The following is a 21,179-nucleotide window of genomic DNA, read 5'->3' as shown; positions in this document are numbered from 1 at the left end:
CCCATAGGACTCCACTCAGCCTAGAGATTTCCCAGGTATATACCAGTAGGTATTGAACCAAAGATGGCCAAATGCACTTAAAAGTCAATGAGAAAGCCTCCTCTGCTTCCAAAAAATCCACCCTAATGGGGCATTCTTCAATCACTCATAGACTTCCTCTTTTTACCCCGTAACCTTCATTCGTCCTTCACACATCCTCAGGTCTCTACCAGAAGGAAAGTGATGGTAGCTGACTCCCTAACTATAGTAAGATCTGAATAAGAAAACTTAGGTAATATCACATGTGTTCTTTGTCTTTTTTTAAAAAACAAAATATGCATACCCTCTTATCCAGATTTGCAATATACATTAGCATATTGGGCTACCTCCAATAAGAACAGAGATTGACAGACTGTGGGAACAAATACACCTCACTTATCCAGCATCCTTTCCACCCAAATTCGCCTGTCTTTATAATGGGTGGCCTTATGGGTTGTGTCTTCCTGGTGAATGAGGAGGGCCGTGTTCAGCTCATACTGTCTTCCTTTTTCTAGCTGCCTAAAGCTTAGCACTCCATAATTAAAAATTTATTCTCTGGGATCCAAGACTGTTCCCTATGCAGATTATCATGGAAGAAAATCCACATCTCTGTGAGAAGAGATATGGACCCAAGGGCAGTATACAGCAAGAAGTCATCTTAGGTCTTCTCTAAGAGGGCTACCTAAAAAGGCAAAAGACCCTCTTAAAGTAGAAACGCCATCGATATCACCAGATTTCTAGGTGCTAGCCAAGGACAGAGTAAGTGCCTTGTGGACTGGAGATGAACTTTTTGCCCAACAGCCTCTGGATCTGCAGGCTTCTCCCAGTGTAGCAGTGGCCTCTCTGCCTCCACCATTTGAAAAGCTAACTAGCCTGTCTCTCCACCCTTTACGTTCTCCAGGTGGAGGGAGACACTAGTCCACTGTGGACACATACTAAGCCCTCCAAGTGGTTCCAAGAAAATTCCTTCATATTAGAGGTGCCCTCTCCAGTCTTCATCTTGCCATGCACATTAATATGAATGGCTTTTGATAAGAGCAAAATAGTAGGGTTAGGGAACTGAGAAACTGGGGAGTGAAGAGATTTTTTAAAAAATGCCAGTGAGACAGGAAGGGAGATTTAATTCAGCTTAGGGCCAAACAACAACCCCTTCTGTCTGACCACAAAAGGGATAGCAGCTCTCACCAGTTCTGCTGCCCCATGCTCGTTTCTCTTATCCACCACTGACCATCTCTCTTGCTTTCATAGTCTGCTTATCTTGTTGATTAAACTTTCATAAACATTCAACATATACCTATCTGGCCCTACCATAAGCCTGGGAGTACAAATCCCAACTCTCCAACACTTATAGAAATCAGGGAGGGAGAGATAATGAGCAATAGATACAGCCTGATAAAAAGAGCTAGTGGCAGGAGCAGGATTCTTTGAAGGCTCTGGGGAGAAATGCTTCACTCAGACCAAGGGGTGGTGGGAGCAGGAGCAAAGAAGAAGAAACAGGAACCAGGGAGGGTTTTTCCTAAGTAGCGATTTCCTGCTAAATGTAGGACCAATCTCTGTTCTAAAATAGCTTACAAGATGGTCAGGATCTGGTAAAACAGACCTAAATATCACCATGCCTTGTCTGCCCAGCTAAAGTCAACATTTCCTCTAAAACCCAGATCAGGTTTACCGGCTTTAAGAATAAGCAAACTAAATTCAGTGTGACCACAGCAGCTTGAATCTAAGGAGAGAACCCTGGAAAGAAGAGAGCTTCTAAGCATAGACTTAAATTCTGCACAAAAACTCCACTCACATCTCTGGCTAACCCTGAGCTATACATAGCATAGGGCAGACTAAGTGACCGATCTAAGACTAAATGAACAGAGCAGAGATTTCAGCTGCTGCTTGCTTCAGTGTAAACAGAGCGTACAGATTGAGTCGTAACCAACGTAACTACTTATTAAAACAAAAGTCAGGGGCGCCTGGGTGGCGCAGTCGGTTAAGCGTCCGACTTCAGCCAGGTCACGATCTCGCGGTCCCGTGAGTTCGAGCCCCGCGTCGGGCTCTGGGCTGATGGCTCAGAGCCTGGAGCCTGTTTCCGATTCTGTGTCTCCCTCTCTCTCTGACCCTCCCCCATTCATGCTCTGTCTCTCTCTGTCCCAAAAATAAATAAACGTTGAAAAAAAAAATTAAAAAAAAAAAAAACAAAAAAACAACAACAAAAAAAAAAACAAAAGTCAATTTGCTTTAGAGGAATATAACATAACCTGCAGACTCTTCAACCACACTCAATGTCCAGCGTACAATAAAAATTGTTAGACGTACAAAGAAATAGCTAAATGTGGCCCATATTCAAGAGAAAAGGGCAACCAATAGAAACTCATCTCAAAATGATCCAAATGAGGCGGACAGTGATATTAATAAACAAAGATTCTAAGGCAGCTATTGTAACTATGCTCAGGGATATAAATGAAAATATGCTTGTAATGAATGGACAATGAAATCCATACCAAGACACATCAGAATCAAACTTCCAAAAGAAAAAAGACAAAGACAAAATCTTGAAAGCACCAAGAGAAAAAACGCACCCTCCTTATAAAAGAAAAACAATTTTTTTAAATTTTTAAAAATGTTTTATTTTTGAGACAGAGAGAGACAGAGCATGAATGGGGGAGGGTCAGAGAGAGAGGGAGACACAGAATCTGAAGCAGGCTCCAGGCTCCGCCCAACGCGGGGCTCGAACCCACGGACCGTGAGATCATGACTTGAGCCGAAGTCGGACGCTTAACCGACTGAGCCACCCAGGTGCCCCAAGAAAAACAATTTAAATGATCACAGATTTCTTATTAGAAACTATGGAGCCCAAAAGGAACAAACAACATTGCATTTCTCAAGTGCTAAAAGAAAAACTATCAACCCATAATTCAATATTCACTGAAAATGTCTTTCAGAAATGAAGAGGAAATAAAATCATTCGCAGACGAAGGGAAACTTAAGAGACTTGTTGCCAGCACACTTACCCTAAAAGGATAGCTAAAGAAAGTTCTCTATACCGGAAAGAATCTTGGAACATCAATCAGGAAAGAAGAACAATGAAGAGAGTAAATAGATGAGACAAATACAAATTTCCTCCTCAATGCGTTTTCTAAATTTTCTTTGATGGTTGAAACAAAAATTATAATACTGTTGGATGTGATTCTTAATAGGTAGAAGTATTTAAGATAACTACATTATAAATGGGGAGGGTAAAAGGATATAAATGGTATGGGGGGGAGAGGTGATGGGTGTGAATATAAAGGAGTAACATGAGAGAGATCTTTGTGGTGATGCAAGGGTTCTGTATCTTGGAGATGTCTGGCTGGCCCAGCAGTAGAGTAAGCAACTCTTAATCTCAGGGTCATGAGTTCAGGCCCCACTTTGGGCATGGAGCCTACATTATTATTAAAAAACAATGTTTTTTTATGTTTCTTTATTTTTTAGAGAGAGGGAGACAGAGTGGGAGCAGGTGAGGGGCAGAGAGAGAGAGGGAGACACAGAATCGAAGCAGGCTCCAGGCTCTAAGCTGTCAGCATGGAGCCCAATGCGGGGCTCAAACCCACGAACTGTGAGATCATGACCTGAGCCGAAGTCAGACACTTAACCGACTGAGCCACCCAGGCGCCCCATGGAGCCTACTTTAAAATAAATAAATAAAGTAAAAAAAAAAAGTTCTGTATATTGGCTGTGGTAGTGGTCACAAGTCTACACATGATAAACTATCATAGAACTATATACACACATTGTACCAATATCAATTTTTATATTGTGTGATTCTTATGTAAGATATAACCATTGGCCTGCAAACTGGATCAGGAAGATACAAGACATCTTTGCACTATCTTTGCAACTTCTTGTGAATCTATAATTCTTTCAAAATAAAAAGTTCTTTTAAAAGTAAAGAAGAGGGAATATATAATACCTATACAAATGTAAAATAACTTGAGTTTTCATTTGCTTAAAAATGTATATAGTTTTTATTTTTTTTTTATTTATTTTTTTATTTTTATTTTTTTTTTCAACGTTTATTTATTTTTGGGACAGAGAGAGACAGAGCATGAACGGGGGAGGGGCAGAGAGAGAGGGAGACACAGAATCGGAAACAGGCTCCAGGCTCTGAGCCATCAGCCCAGAGCCCGACGCAGGGCTCGAACTCATGGACCGCGAGATCGTGACCTGGCTGAAGTCGGACGCTTAACCGACTGCGCCACCCAGGCGCCCCAAAAAAATGTATATAGTTTTTAAACACTAACAGAACCTCAATGACCTGGGAACAATATCAAAACGCAAACATGTTATAAGTGGGATTCTAAAACGAGAAGAGAGAATGGGGCAGTAAAATATTTGAAAACATAATAGCTAAAAATGTCCCAAATTTGATAAAAGACAGCAGTTTATAGATTCAAGAAATTCAATAAACTCAAAGCATGATTTAAAAAAAAAAAAAAAAAAAGCCTAGGGGAGCCTGGGTGGCTTAGTTGGTTAAACTTCTGATTTCAGCTCAGGTCATGATCTCACAGTTCATGAGTTCAAGCCCCGCATTGAGCTCTGTGCTGACAGCTCAGAGCCTGGAGGCTTCGGATTCTGTGTCTCCCTCTCACTCTGCCCCTTCCCCATTCGCACTCTGTCTCTCAAAAATAAATAAACATAAGAAAAATTTTTAAATAAAAAAATTAAAAATTAAAAAATTAAAATTAAAAAAAAATGGCTTACACCCAGATATATCACAATTAAACTGCTGAAAACCAGAAATGAAGAGAAAATCTTGAAAGCAGCCAGGAACAAAAGACACATTATATACATGGGAACAATAACACAAAGGACTACTGTTTAAACATCATAAATTATTGAGGCCAGAACACAGTAGAAGGACATCTTTAGAGTGCTGAAACAAAATGTCTGCCAACCCAGAATTTTATATCTACTAACTAAATTCTTCAAAAACAAAAATTATATGGATATTTTCAGAAAAATGAAAACAAGAAGACTTTATCATCAGCAGACCTGCACAAAAGAAATACTAAGGGAAGTTCTCCAGCAGGAGGGTAAATGATGCCAGTTGGAAACGGAGACTTCAGGAGGGTGATGAACACTGGAAATGATAAATATGTGGATAACTTTTAGAAGGCTATTTTTGCAAATTTCTTCATTTCTTTCTTTCCCTTTTTTATTGTTTTGGTAAGAAGACTTTCTAAATTTGAAAAATAGCCTGAGCAACATGGATACAGTACTTCTTTATTTCTTTAAATTACATATGATTATATAAAGCAAAACTTTTAACTCTGTTATTGGTTTATAATATATGTAGCTGTAACACACATGACAAGAGTACAAAATTGGTTCAACTTTCATAAACCAGTGTATTTCACCATTATATTAACAGACCTAAGGAGAAAAACAATATGATTATTTCAGTAGATGCAGACAAATCTTTTGACAAAATTTAACCAATTCATGGCTTTAAAAAGAACTCTGCAAATGAAAATTTTCAACCTGATGAAGGGACGTATGACATATTTAATGATAAAATATTGAATGCTTTCCCTCTATGATAGTGAACAAACTAAGAATGTCTACCCATGCCAATTCACTGATGTTTGTAACATTTTGAAATGTATAAAAACTTAAGATGGGGTATTTGATGAAGAAAGGGATGAATAAATAGAAATGTGATAAAGCAAACATGGCAAATTGCTAATTATAGACTCTAGGTGGTAGGTACCTATATGTTCACTCTATAATTCTTTCAGCTTTTCTGTATGCTTGAAAATACTCATAAGTTATTGGAGAAAGTTATTGGTGCAAAGTCCCACCTTTAAAAAAAAAAACTGCTTAACTTTGTTTAATTCTGTGTTTCCCAAACTTCTTTTTTCAGCAAAACCAACAAAATCCTTAAGGAAAATGTAATAAACCCTACAGAACACATTCTGGAAAATACTTCCTATTTGGATTTAGTCTACACCCAATTAAGTTTTTAAAATAAGAGTAGTGTATCACATCCATTGTTGCATAACAACCCCCCCCTCCTCCAAACACAGTGACTTAAATAAGGCTTATTTATTATTTCTCATGATTCTGTGAGTTGACCGGAGTTCAGCCGGGTAGTTCTGCTGATCTCATTTGGAATCTCATGCATGTGAGCTCATCTGGGGCTGGAACACCTAACATGACTTCTTATTCTCTAGGGTCTCTCTTTGGGTGGCCTTTAGGTGGACTAGTCCAGACTCCCTCAACAGCATACTGGATGGGTTCCAATGGGAGGAAATAGAATGTGAGTTCTCTTAAGGCGTGGGCTCAGATTCTCAGAATGTTGCTTCTACATTCCATTGGTTAAAGGAAGCCAAAAGGCCAGCCCAGATTCAAGGGAAGAGGAAATAAATTTATCTCCCGGTATAAGGAGCAGTGTGTGTGTATATGAGGAGAAGAGGAACTGATGTGGTCATCTTTGGATATTATCTATCACGGTGGCATACCAAAATTTCCACGCTGCCTTATTAAAGACACTTAAAATTTATAAGGGAATAGATGGTTGTTTACATTACAGTTTCAGTCTTTGTTTTCTGGATTACAGAGTTTTGTTAGGTAGCAATTTTGAAGTGCACTGGAGTATTGGTTTGAGGGTATAGTGAAAATCATTCTAAATTTAAGAGTCAGAAGACCTATGTGTATACCCTGACTACTGCTCAGCAGCGGGGTGACTTGGGCAAACACCTAACCTTTCTGAACCTAAGTTTCCTTGTTCGTAAAACAGGATTAATGGCATTTAACTCACTGAATTTTATTTAGTGCCAAAAAAGAGACTGAGACCTCCCGTGATTCTGAGGAGCAGTCTCCAAGGGAACTGGAACTGAATCCATAGCAACCTTGAGGAACACTCAGCAGCATTTCATGGATCTTCACTCTAGTACCTGCCATTAATTTGAGTTGGCCACCCTCTCCAAGACTACTCCACTGCCCACTTGTGTTTCCTATTATGACCTGCCAATCCTTCCTCTCTATCATCAGTATTTTCTCTTCACCACATAGTTCTTGATTTCTTATCATTTTAGCCTGTCATGAACTCTCATAGCCCCACCTAATCCCTGGTCTAGACCAGGGATTGGCAAACTTTGGCCTGTGGGACAAATGTGGGCTGCCACTGTTTTTTGTAAATAAAGCTTTATTGGAACATAGTCCTACTCCTCCATTTACTATCGTCTGTGGTCTCTTTTGACTACAATGGCATTAGTTGAGTATTTGCCACAGAAACCATGCGGTCCACAAAACCTATTTGGCTCTTTAAAGACAATTTCCTGATCTCTGGTCTAGATTTCCTCATGGCTCCTGTAACCAGGCATTCATTTAACTTCTGTTCTGACTTATTCTTGAAGTATTTCCCAACTCAAATTCTTGGAAAGGAGAGAGCCCAAATCCTCTGAAGTCCTCCTTCCTCAATCTGAAAGGAAATGAAAGAGGATATTTTCATTTCATACCAGGCTACTTCATAGTATGTTGGTGAGCTGTGAAAAGTCTACATGTGGGTGATGTGTTTTCTCCCACTAGCATCCAGTTAGCTGTGGCTGAGGAAATGCGGGTGGTCAAAAAAACACAGCTGTGTTTGTAAGGCTGGGCATGGCGGACAATGTAAATGTCCAGTACAACCGCAAATTAAATTAAATGAGCTAATATATGTAAAATTACGTGTTAATGTATTTGAGCCATATAGTCATAACGTATCAAAAGTACTTGCCAATTAAAATAAATTTAAAATAATATACAGTTCTCTGAAAATAAGAATACAAAATATGATGGAACATAAAAATTCAATTCACATGCAATATTATAGCTCTATTGCATATTGTATATATAATATTAACGATGTTATTATAGCTAGACAATTTCTCAGGAGACAGAAAAAGGCTAAATGAGTGATTAAGACTGGAGGAGTACTGATTACTCAGATGCGACTAGTCAACAATTCATCCATAATGAGTTACATACTTTCTCAAGGACAAGTTACTGTAAACAGAGTTCTGTAATAACCAACTCTTTTAATAGGCTCTCCTTCCATGCTTTTCCCACTTTGCTTTGGTTGCCTACACCGACGGCTCCCTTCTGCACTACAAGGATGGCTCCAGTTCAGATCCTGCATGGAGGAGGATACGCTGGCAGTTTTGAAACAATCCTCTGATCCTTCCAGCAATGGAAATGGTGTGGTACTCTGACAGCATTTTCAATAAAGAAACTTAAAAATTTTTTTTTCCACGAAACAAACAACCATAGAACAGAAACTTGCAGAACAATGCCTCCACCATCCAGCCTGGACAAATGGATAACACACAAATCGCTTCCAAAATAACTTTTATTACTATATAAAAACAAGTCAAGAAAAAATAGATGTATCTTTTTTCTACAAAATTATAAAATATTCAGGCTATTTAATATTTTTCCATAAGAAGGCAAATTTAAACATAGTAATCTTTTCCACTTCAAAATGTTCAGGCATCTTCTAAGGGATAAAGAATAGTAGTTTTCTTTTTTTCTATACTTTCCTATGTGCACCTCTAAGACATAGCAGTTAACAGTTTTGTGTCAGAGTTATCACAAGAAGGACATAACAAGATAAAAATTCTATCATATTGCAGTAAAATTAGCATAACACTTTAGTTCTTTCTCTGAGGTTTTAGCTCTGGCGTTGTGGTCAATCGGTATTGCACTGCAATTTTCAACTCAGCGGGGGGAAAAGAGCCTAATTAAAAACAAGACATTCTCTTTCTTTTGTCCTTTAGAAAATAGGAACCACTTGTCAGTATCCCTTAAAAAGTGCAATTGCTTCTTTGTCATTTGATTGTAAGGTCTGAGATGCTGTTTCTAACCAGCATAGCTTAAACGAAACCACACAAGGAACGGAAAGGAAAGTATTCTGGAGGGTGAAATCAGCCTGACACAAGAAGCACAGAAAGCTGTATGCATCTGAGAACATTAATTCAAAAAGTATATTCATTTGAGTTTCTCAATAAAACCCACCCAGAGAAAAGGCTTTAGTGTTGATTTAGATGAGTGCTAAAATAAAAGCTTTTTTTTTTTTTCTTTCTGAAATTAGATTATGGGGTAAGCCAAGCCAGACTATCTCTGCAGATGATATAAGCTATAATTATTTGGGAAGATTTCAATCACTGTTTTGGAAATGATACCTAAGGCTTTCTTCTCCCCTTTTCTTTTTGTGGACTCTTTAATGAGATATTTTGGGGAGAGATGGCTTTAGGTAGGAAATACCAGCTTTTGAAAGATAAAGGTACAATTACCATTAGAATAAAAATCCCATTAAAAGAAGAGTCTCAGAAAGGTTTTCTAGATATATTTTACTATGCATTGTTTTCATAAAGGTTGAGAAAGAAAGAAGTTCTTATAATATCTGTAAGATTGCCCTCGCATTAGCCCATGAGAGAGAAAATAAAGGGCTGAGATGATATGTGCTCAAAGACTTTGCAATGGAATAGAATATTCTCATGCCAAATCCATAGTTAACTTTTCACCAGTAACCTCTTCCTTGGCCTACATAAAATGGAATAGCAGCTTCGGTCATTGGGACTATCGCCTTCCCCCAAAACACTCCTGGAATTTGGGGCACCTCCTTGTAATGAAACATCCATTTATCGAAAATACGTTTGTGTGTGACAACGCAATTACTCTTCCACGTAACACCAAAATTTGTAGCATGCTCTGTCCATATTGAATTTAACTGTGCTCACAGCGGGCCAGCAGGCATTAGGCTGGGTACTGGGGATACTTAAGACACCATTACCAATTTTGGAAGGAGAATTAAATAAGAAGAAAACAGTGTTTTGGTAAGGGAATCTTGAATGGTTAGGCATGAAGCTTAAGGGACATGATGGAGAGAAGCTCATATTCAGTCTATGGAGGTAACTACCACTTAACTTAAAAGGAACTTTATGAAGCACCAAAAAAGTTAAGTGTGTTTGGTGTAGGGGTGTCTGTGTGGCTCAGTTGGTTAAGTGTCTGACCCTTGATCTCAGCTCACGTCTTGATCTCAGGGTTGTGAGTTCAAGCCCCACACTGGGCTCCACGAAATGGGCAGGGAGCCTACTTAAAAAAAAAAAAAAAAAAAAAAAAGTGTATTGGGTATAAACTGTAGGGTTTCCACCCACATCAAAATGCCCCACTTTAAAATTGCAGGGAAACCAAAAATCAATCCCAAAATGAAAAGCATCCTTTCAGCAAAGGCACTACTCTAGGTCTTAATTCAAGTCAGCTAGAGTCAAGACAGAGATCTCCATGCATGAAAGATGTCACCTCTGAGTCTCTCACCTCACTACCAAGAACTCAAAGCTCTAGATATCACCTAAAATTCCACCAAAATCAGGAAGGACCTTAGCTCTTGCCACCGGGAAGGGCAGACCACGAGGTGAGTCTCTCCTATCCCCAAACCCAAAGCTATACAGCAGCTAAGATCTTGAAGAAAAAAACTTGTAATTGATTCATCTTGAAAGTTAATATATTCTTCTCCAAATCTTTCTTTGTCACCAAGATACAATTTTAAGATCAAAGAGGCATTGAGGTAGGCCATGGCTTGTTGGCTGCATCAGGGTGCCATGATCTATTTCCAGGTATGGGTGGGCCTCTTTCCTTGGTTATTTGAGGAATCTGCCTTGGAAAAGAGAGCCAGAAGTTAAACTTTAACAACTCCACTGCACTCCAGCAGTGTACAAACTAGTATATAATAGAAGATACAGCATAGAGAAGTGGTTAGGGTCGTGGACGAAGGAGTCAGATGGCCAAGTGACGAATCTCAGTTCTACCGTTGATGAGCTGTGTGACCTTGGGGCAAGTCACTAGCCATTCTGAGCTTCAGATCTCCCATCTGTAAAATGGAGATAATAATAGTGCCTACCGAGAAAAGTTTAAGGATTGAACAAGTCAATATTTATAAAGTGCTTAGAATAGTGTCTGGCAGGTAGTATGTGCCACGTAAGTACTTTCTAAAATGAAAAAGGAAAGTCGGGAAAAAATGCTCTTTGAGGTTTGTAGAGCAGTTTACGCTACGTAAGCTTTCAGGCATATTCCATTCTAATTTGGTTTGGAATCTGGGGTTATAAAATACGCCAAACCCCAGGGAGAGCTTTGGGATGAAGTGGAATTTTAGAAAAACTTCTAGGTCTGACAAGAGAAGATCTCTTTAGCTACATTTGGTTCAGTCATTGCCTCAAAATGCTCTCATATAACCCTGGTCTCTAGGGCCAATCTGAGCTCAAACTAGTTGGGGAGAGAGTGCTGAGAAAAGGGAACCAGTTAGTTTCCTAAATTTTTTTCTGTACTCTGCTCACATTATCTGTGTAGCATAAACCCTGCCCCAGATCTAATTCTAAAGTGTTAGAACTGGACTCCCAGAATTAACAGGAAATGACAAGAGGCCAGAGATGCCACCAGCTGATGAAATTTACCAACCGAGGGACACATTTTTATTTTTTGTTTGTTTGTTTGTTTTTGAGAGACACATTTTGATCGACTGTTTTATGCAAGGCACTGTGCTAAATGTTTTGGTCCTCAACAAGAAAGAGGTAACATAACCACAATTTATATCTGCTATTATTTACACGATCATCTCCTTTCCAATTCAGGTAAGTTCATAGGCCTCAATCAATACAAACTCTTCCAAGGAATCCTACTTTATGATTAAAATAAATATTGACTCTGTGGCCCAATCACCTTGGGGCTAGAGAGAAGAAGCGATAAACTGTAGAGCTAGTTTGTAAAAGTGAAGTGATATGGCCACATCTCTACAACCCTTTACATGGTGGATCTCTGACCAGCCTCGTCAACGATGAAGTTTCTTTTCCTTGCTGCCACTTCATTGTTTAATTCTGAATCTGATTTGTCCACGTTGCTAAAGTTTATTGCTGAGCCTTCCACTCCCTCTTGAGCACCTCCATTTGGCTGAAGAAAGATCGAATTTGGTTCCTTAGGACGCTGCCATTGTGGTCTGGTGACTATCCAAAAAATGAGGGCCCCAAATACCACAATCAGAAGGCCCAGGGTATTTGTGAAAACACCTTCTGGTGGAGATGTACTGTACCCAGAACTCTTCCTACAAGAAAGAGAGAGTATGTCCAATTACAAATAGGGTGACGCAGCAGCATGTCAAACAGTCTTGAATTTATCTGCTTAAAAAATACCCAGTGGTAGAGCTTCTATGTAAATTCCCTTAAAGTTTGATATTAAAGAGAAATTTAAGTTATGCTAAAATAACTCAATGAAATAGTATGACGTTAAAAATTATAGGTATGAAAATAATGTAGCACCTGGAACACCAGTAGCACTTAAAAATTGAAAAACGGACGATACAAAATGTATATACACTATAATTACAATTAATATAAAGATATGCACATCAAAAAGATTAAGGGGGTACGTGTAACCTCAATAGTTGTAAGAGTGGTACAGTTTTTTGAACTTTTTGGTCCTTCTTCCAAGCATTATTAATGCTATGCTACATGTATAATACATTTGTTAAAAATAAATTTTTAAATTTTCTATTTTTAATGTTAAAAATTTTGTTACATTTTCCCCCAATGGGTAGGTATTTAACATTTTATAGCTTAAATATTACAATTAGGAAAACTATATAACTTACAGGGCAAAGAACAATTTCTCAGTCACTCCCATAAGTACCGTTGCGATCACTGTTCCAAAGATGAGCAGTCCGGAGTAAACATGTATGGGCATGACAAGTGCTCGGAGAGAAAGTGGAGCCCAAGGAAGCAGAAAGATGGAAACACCTAGGAGAAGCTAAACATCAACAAGTACAAAGGTTATCATTTAATTTTAAGAGTTAACCAATTTTAAAAGTATTATTATCAAAGCAATCGTACGTAAAATGAGAAAACCTTCATACAGAACCAAGGGCATAAGATGAAAATTTCCCCCACTCCAGTTCCACTACTCAAAGACAACACCTATTACCACTTTCTCAAGTATCCTTCCAGAAAATTTCTATGCCTATGCAAGCGTGTGTGTGTGTGTGTGTGTGTGTGTGTGTGTGTGTGTGGAGAGAGAGAAAGAGAATTTTTAAAGTATAAATGGTATCTTACTATATGTATTTGTTCTGCATCTGCATATTGCTTTTTTTCCCTTAATAATATATCTTGGAGATGGGGCGCTTGGGTGGCTCAGTCGGTTAAGCGTCCGACTTCAGCTCAGGTCATGATCTCACAGTTTGTGAGTTCAAGCCCTGCGTTGGGCTCTGTGCTGACAGCTCAGAGCCTGGAGCCTGCTTCGATTCTGTGTCTCCCTATCTCTCTCTCTCTGCCCCTCCCCTGCACGTGCTCTGTCTCAAAAATAAACATTTAAAAAATTTTAATATCTTGGAGATCTTTTCATATCAACATCATATGTACATCTGGTTTATTCTTTTTAATGGCTAATGTTCTATTTTAAGGATGTAACATAATTTACTCAGTTTTCTATCTATGGATGTTCCTGTTTCTAGTTTTTTTCGATCATTAACAAAGCTTCAGTGAACTTCTTGTTTGTTTTTATCTATTTCCTTAAGGTTGCCAAGTAGAAAAGGAAATAAAAGATTTTCAAGTCCCTAAAACCATATATGATAGGACACATTTAGACAGTTCAATCAAAAACATTGTGTGTTAGGGTGCCTGGGTGGCTCAGTTGGTAAAGCATCTGACTTTGGCTAGGTCACTATCTTGTGGTTCGTGAGTTCGAGCCCCACATAGGGCTCTGCGCTGACAGTGACTCTAGTCCTATATGTACAAGATTCTAGATAAACCTGAATCCAGTTACCTAAAGCCTACACAAAAGTGAGCACTGAGGGGCACCTGGGTGGCTCAGTCAGTTAAGTGTCCAACTCTTGATTTCAGCTCAGGTCATGATCTCATGGTTCATGAGTTCGAGCCCCACATCGGGCTCTGTACTGACAGCATGGAGCCTGCTTGGGATTCTCTCTCCCTCTCTCTCTGCTCCTGTCCTGCTCTCTCTCTCTCTCTCTCTCTCTCTCAAAATAAATAAATAAACTTAAAAAAAAAGTTACATGTTAAGAAGTTTACAATTTTGTTTTATGAGGAAAAACAGAGAGGTTATTGCCGTTTCCTTGATAATTAAATTCCTAGTGGGATGCTTCTCTGCAGAGGATAGCAAGATTCCTAAGTAATTGAAGTCTAGTGACACTTTCCATTTGTTTTGTGGCCTCACACCTCCTACCCCTTACCTATTCTCTTCTCCTCAAGAGAATAAAGATTTCTTAGTGACTGCTGAGCTACTGAATTTAAAGGGCATTTTTTTCAGGTACCTACTTTGGATCTACCCTCCCCGTCCCGCCCCCGCCCCCCCAACAAAACAACGATGAGAAGAAGGGAGAATAGGGAGAAACACAACATCACTGTTCATCTTTCCTGAATGGGATCAAAGGACTAATGGAGGACACCAGAAGATTGAAGGCAGAATGGGTCTGAGACCCTAAAATATATTTAGAATCAGTTTCTGGGAAATGGTAATGAATGGAAGTTAATTTTTAAAAAATGCATTCAATAGGCTAGTTTGCATATTGTCCACTTAATGCCACAAATGCCTGGATGTATGAGAAATGGTTCAGAGGGTCCCCTTTGGTGGTTGAGAATGTTGCTAATTCTCCTCCAGTGAAGTTTAGTGATTCTATTAGTATCAAAGGGCAAGCATCCCGATGTACAGATTGTGATTTCTATATGGAAACAGGTCTCAGGTAAATGGCCACCAAGGATTTAGCACATATATACTTCTATGTACTCATACCACATCTTTTCTGTGACTTGTCCATAGAAATATGCATTTCCCATATTTCTGCTCTCTTGACTTCATTCCTGATACTCCGTTTTCTCTCATTTCTTTCAGGATGTATCATGTGTGCCTCTTGTAGGGCTCAATGAGCTAAGTAGTTGGGGTGCCAGAAATTTGCTTAGAGGACCCCAGGCAATTGAACTTCCCTTATATGTTCATAGGCACAATTAAAGCCCAAAGGAAGTAAGCCAAAGTGTAATGATACCTCTAGATTATGGCATTACCAATGAGTTTTGTTTTTTTTTTTTTCTGTATTTTATAAATACAGAAATGTTAAATGTTTTTTAACATTTTTATAAATGTTAAAATTAATGTATATTACTTTTATAACTGGAAATAAACAATAAAATTTTACTTTTACAGTTCCTGTGTTAAGTATCTGGGCTTTCTCACTTAATTATTAATTATTATTATTTGCTCACTAACAAATGTATTTTACTATGCCAGTCTTATCTCCTTTTATGAAACAAGAGTTTTTAAAAAAAGGTATGTGTGAACTTCGAGACCCAACAAAAGCTTTTATTTGCAAACCATTAATGAAACCAGGAAATATCTGCCTATCTAGCTTTTGTATTAGGTATGATTTCCTTTTTCTTTTTTTTAACTATAGAGGTGGATTTAATGAGCAATCAAGCGATTTACAGATTAATATATGGAAATCTCTTCATTTTCCTGCTATTTCCTATACTCAATCATTCCTTCATTTAAAGTACATATTGCTGGGCCCCATCCCTCGAATTTCTGATTCAGTAGGTCTGGAATAGCACCTAAGAATCCGTATTTCTAATTTCCCTGGTGATGCTAATGATGCTGTTCTAGAGGCCACACTTTGAGAAGCTCTGTATTAGGTCATTTCCAACTTGCATTCTTCAAGTGTAAAAGCATGTTTCTTCCAGGGATTAAAACATCTAATCAGCACCAACTAGAATATGTCCACAGTTTTTTTATAGAGAGAGAGGACACACAAATGAACACTAAATTCCTCTGTCAATATTCTACATCTCCTTGCTGCACTGTCTTGCATCAAATCTACCTGGCAACATTCCAACACTGGCTCAGCCATCTTCAGGACTACCTCTGGTCTGCTAGGTACTACTAGAGTTAAGTCACACAGCCAAGGAGACCAGTGGCACTATAAATTCATGGTTATGATGCTCGCAGTTATGAGCACTTCAACACTGCTCAACAATCCTTCTACTATTGTCTGATTTATCAGCTGGTCCTCCATGTTTTCTCTTCCTCAAACTAGTGGCTGTCCTGTGTGCCTTCTCACGATTAGCAGATGATTTTAGTACCATCTCATGGGAAAAACAGAGCTTCACTTTTCTGCTGCTGAACTTCAAACAAACCAAAAACGCCAAGCCAACAATTCCTTCCTTTCTTCAATTACAATAGAGTTGGTGTTCGAGCTTCCAGCTGTGCTCTGCAACCTGCTTCCTGAAGGCATAGCTATAGATTCACTCCACTATTCACAACCTCTCCTTCTCTACTGGTGCCATCCTGGGAGCATTTTAACATGCCCAAGCTTCTCACAATGAAAAGAAGCAAAGAAACAAAAAACCCTCAACTAAACACCCGCCTTGACTCCTATCCCTGTCCAGTTACCACCCTCTCCTTCCCTTACCCAAACCTCTTGACTGAACTATTTTCTTACCTTCCACTCCTTCCTCAATCCACTGAAATCTGGATTCTCCCCTTTAAGAAAACGGCTCTCTAGTGTCATCAGTAACTTCCAGGTCACTAAACCCAAAGGACGGTTTTCAGACCATATTCTCCTTGCTTCTTGTAGCATCTGACACTCCTCAAACCCTCTCTTCCTCCTCTAATGTTCCCTTTCTCATCCCCCCACTTGCTCATGCTTGCAAGCGACTCTCATCCCTTTACGGTTAACTTTCCAAATCTCATTAATTCCACCTTTGAAATATCTTTAGAAACCATCCATTTTGCTCACTGCTACTGCTACACCTCCAGGCCAGCATCGTTTCTCATCTGAACCTCTGTAAACACCTTGCAGCTAGTCTATCTATATTTACTTCTGCCCAACCTCCCAATTCATCTTCCATACTCCACTCCATGATGCCTGACCTCCTTCTTGCTTCTGAAACAAAGAAAACTGCACCCACCTACTCTTCTATTCACCTAGAATACTCTCTCCCCTTTCACCACCAACCTCATGAGTTCAGGTTTTGGTCTGACTTCCTTTACCCCCCATACCATATGAGAGCTCTCCCAGAATGCTCCATACCCATCTTGTCTACCAAATACTCAAAGACCTGTCTTGTAAACTACATGAGGGCAGAGAGCATGTCTCTTTGGACCCATGCTTTTCTTATGGAACAATGCATCCCCCACAGCCTGGCGAGGAATCTCATACACAATGGGCATTTGGCTCTGTTGAATAAATGGACGGATTAATGAACAAAATTTCACTGACATAAAATGTATGCTCTCAACCATAAAGGTGCCTACGATCTAGAATAGAAATAAAAAATTCCATCTACAGGTCATAAAGGAGCCTTCCATAAGACTTATACAATGGCTGACTTGTGTAATTCTAGTACACTAAGCCCTAGGCTGAGCATTTCCATGCATTATTTGGCTTTGAGCATGATGTTGTGAAGGATGTATCAAAAGCCTTAATTTACGGGTGAGCAAACTAAGTTCAGAAAAGTTCAATAATTTATCTTAAGGTCACAAGCTACAAATGGATGAACCTGATTCAAATTGAGGTCTCCCTGATTGCACGTCCTGTGTTCTTAAACACTACTTGCTCTCTGGATCTGAGCAAGAAGGTAGCCCGGGATCAGATTTCCTCCTGCTAAACAAAAGTCACGAAGCTGTGAAATGACCTTTCTGAGAAGCCTAGTTAGCACACAAGTAAAACAACGAAAGGTAGGAATTCGAATATTTCAGAGAGCAAAAGAGAATCTTGAGACAATTTAAAATGTTTTTAATTCACCTAAGTTTAATATTAGAAAAATCTACTGATGTAACTGACTACATTAACAGATTACAGAAGAAAAGCTTTTCTCCTAGGTTAATTGATCTCAAACCACATGCTTCTGAACCACCTGGAAGGCCTGTGAGCACATATTTCTGGGCCCCTCACCCAGAGTTTCTGATCCAACAGTTCCGAGGCAGAACCTAAGAATATAGTTTGTTTGGCCCTCAGGGGAGGGAAAGATTTCCAAACAAGTTTCCAAAACGAAATAAAAAATAATAGCCTTAAAGGGAAAGATGATTAATTTGTTTCATTAAAATGAAGAATTTCTGTTTATCAACAAATACTAACAAAAGAGAAAATTTAAGCTTCAAACTGGAAGATATAAGCAATACATATAAATGAAAAGGAATCTGACACAGAACTCCTACAAATCTTCAAGGAAAAGAAAAAAAAAACCCTCATTTTTCAAGTGGACAAAAGATATTTCTCTTTCTTAGAAAGGAAACATGAGTGATCAGTGAAATAAACATTAAAACCACAAGAAGACATCATTTTATACCCACTAGTTTGGCAATAATTAAAAGTTTGAAGACGATGCATGTTGGCAAGGATGTGCCTTATGGGTACTCTTATATGCTGCTGGCAGGAACACACTGGGATCAACCAATTTGGAAAACAGTTTGGCATTTCTTTTTTCGTCTGAATATAATTCCACTCCTAAGTATACGCCCAGAGTAATCTTTGCATATGAGGGCCAGGAGATGTGTATATGAATGTTCAATATAGTATTGTTTATAGCAGAAAACTAAAAATAGCCCAAATGTCTAATAGCAAGAGATTGGATAAGTAAATTCATGGTATATTTAAACAATGGAATACAAAAGTAAAAATGAATAAACTATAGCTAAGGAATCAAGATAGTTGAATCAGTAGAATGAAAAAAAGTTGCAATAGGATACTTATATTATGATACTGTGTTTTTCAAAATTTATTAAAAAAGCAAAACTAAACAACATATTGTTTGGGGATTCACAGTATGTAGAAAAATTGTAAAGAAAAACAGGGAATGACAGAAAAACTTCCAGAGAACGGTTACCATTAGAAGTTGGGGTAGTTAGACAGATATGGGATTGAAGTAGAAGTGGGTGGGGTTCTATGTTTTCTAAATTAGGTTGGATAGTGGAATCCTAAGAGTTAATTTTATCATGATTCATTACTTCTAAATACACACAATATTGAGAACCCCAAAGAGCTTTTATTTATATTATACATCTATTGATATTTACCATATTAGAAATTAAAGCTGAAACTTCTAAAAATATTTATTCATTTAACAATGATAATAAATTCACTACATATTTACATAAATAACATGTCTTAGGAAAAATAACTATATTATGTGAAACAAAAAACATGCCAAGTGGCATGTTTTACATATTTGCAAATCACTTTAAGTTCTGATTCAGTAGTAGATAATTGGATTCCTCTATTTGTCTCCACATTCAGGCTTATGTGATACCACATATAATGTAGTCTCGGGAAAAGGCCATGTAACACTTTTGAGAAACTGACACAAAGATAAATACCATCTTAGTTTTATGAAAAGAGCTTTGAACAGAAAGAACCACCTGAAAATCTTGGTTACCACTCCCCACTCCCTGCTTCAGAGTTCTCTGCACTAGATTTTGAGAACTACTCTAAGAGGATGCCTCGGAAGCAGAGAGAAGGAATACCTCAGAGAGATGAAATGAAAGAATAAGAAAATATGTGTTAGCAAAATTTGGTGGAAGAATGTCACAAAGAAATTTCAGCTTAATTTCCTCTTCAAAAGAGTAAATAAAGGATCTCTGCTTTGCAGGGGAATCATTGCTGTGATTCTGTTTTCAGGGCTGGGGTTTGGGGGTGGGGAGGGGTGGGAGGGGAGTAGGTGATCCGGGTTGGTCCAACCCCCTGTAAAAGTGCCTCTTCAAGAGAACACCTAAGACACAAGTGGACCCAAACACATTTTTACTGAGTTTAATCTATGGACTCAGGAAAGGTGGGCTCTCTACTTTTAGGGGTAGGCTCAGCAATCCTGTCCTGACAACAGACTGAGGGAAGCAGAAGTCAGACATACAGAGAAAACAGCCCAGTGAAGAGCACACTTTGAGCCCCAGATAGTTTGTTATTTTTTTTTAAATGCCCCAGAGGCTAGATTTCACAAGCAGAAAAGAATTCTACACTTGAAATGCTTTACAACCCATAGGTAAACATGAGGAAGAAAGAAGACCTTTCAGCCTTTTTTGGTTGTATTCTTTGTTGCTTACCTCCGTCCTTCCCTCCTTACTCTATTTACTGAACGCACCCGGACACTAGCTTCCCTTGGCAGGTAAATCCTGACTTTAAACAAAGGAGCTAAGCCAAACCCCAACAGTGCTAAGGTAAGAAGATATGAACCTGACATTCTCTCCCACGCTCTTCACACTCTGGTAGGATTGCTTCTTGAATTGTTCTTTGAAGGGGAGAGGAGCACAAACTGACTTCACAAACTCGGGTGAATGGTCTGCACGCAGTTAAACTTGGAGACTGAAGTGCAGGCAGTCGTGACCGCATAAGCCAGCAGGAAGCCAGCGCCTGCACCCGCTCCAGGAAAGTGGAAACTTCCTGTTCTCCAACCACAAGCGGCAGCTCCAAGGATCTAGAATTCGTCTTGATTCAGAAAGAGAAACTGCTTCCCCTTTTTACTTTTAAAAGTTTTTTAATTTATTTTACGTTACGTTAGAGAGAGAGCACGAGCGTGAAAGAGGGGCAGAGGGAGAGAGAGACAATCTTAAGCAGGCTCCGCGCTCTGCTCGGAGCCTGACTCGGGGCTCGATCCCACAACCTTTGGGATCATGACCTGAGCTGAAAGGAAGAGTCGCTAGACTGAGCCACCCGGGCACCCCTCCCTTTTTTAACTTAAGAAATCTGACAGAAGTATGTCTCTTTCAAAGCATATTTTTGTGGCTCATGAATTTTTGCAACTAAGAATACGGAGGCAGGAGTCTCTGTAAATCATAATAAGTAGGGAGCTTAGCTCCTACCAAAAGCCTAGAATTCATTTCTTTCCACTGGGAAAGGAAATGTGCTTTCATTTAATTTCTCCCTGAGCACATCTGGGTGATCTGTTCTGTCACTTGTATAGAGAAGCAATGCAAGTAACTTGAAAATAGCTTTTATGCAGCAAAGGAATAAAGTTGGAAGGTCGTCAACTTTTCCTGATAAGAAACTGTTCACCTGGTTCCTGAACAACCACAGGCACCAAGCACAACGTGAGTATTCACAATCTGTGGTGAGGGGACACCTGTCTGCTTGTTTAGTTTTAAAAATTATGTATATATGCTTTGTATATAACATA

General features: G+C 38.9%; 1 protein-coding gene across 1 annotated transcript in view; it reads right to left on the bottom strand.

Annotated features, from left to right (window-relative positions):
* Positions 1-8,433: 8,433 nt before the first annotated feature.
* Positions 8,434-21,179, bottom strand: part of LOC123599067 (plasma membrane ascorbate-dependent reductase CYBRD1) — a 34,599-nt gene continuing 21,853 nt past the window's right edge. The window contains exons 3-4 of the mRNA XM_045480179.1: positions 12,665-12,819; positions 8,434-12,118 (exon numbers count right to left, since the gene is read on the bottom strand). Of these exons, the coding sequence (XP_045336135.1) occupies positions 11,821-12,118; positions 12,665-12,819 (453 nt within the window). The 3' untranslated portion in view covers positions 8,434-11,820. The remainder of the gene's footprint in view (positions 12,119-12,664; positions 12,820-21,179) is intronic.

This window comes from Leopardus geoffroyi, chromosome C1, assembly GCF_018350155.1.
Source record: "Leopardus geoffroyi isolate Oge1 chromosome C1, O.geoffroyi_Oge1_pat1.0, whole genome shotgun sequence".
In the NCBI taxonomy this organism is placed as follows: domain Eukaryota; kingdom Metazoa; phylum Chordata; class Mammalia; order Carnivora; family Felidae; genus Leopardus; species Leopardus geoffroyi.
Note: the sequence above shows the minus strand (reverse complement) of the source record. Positions and strands in the feature narration are given on the sequence as shown.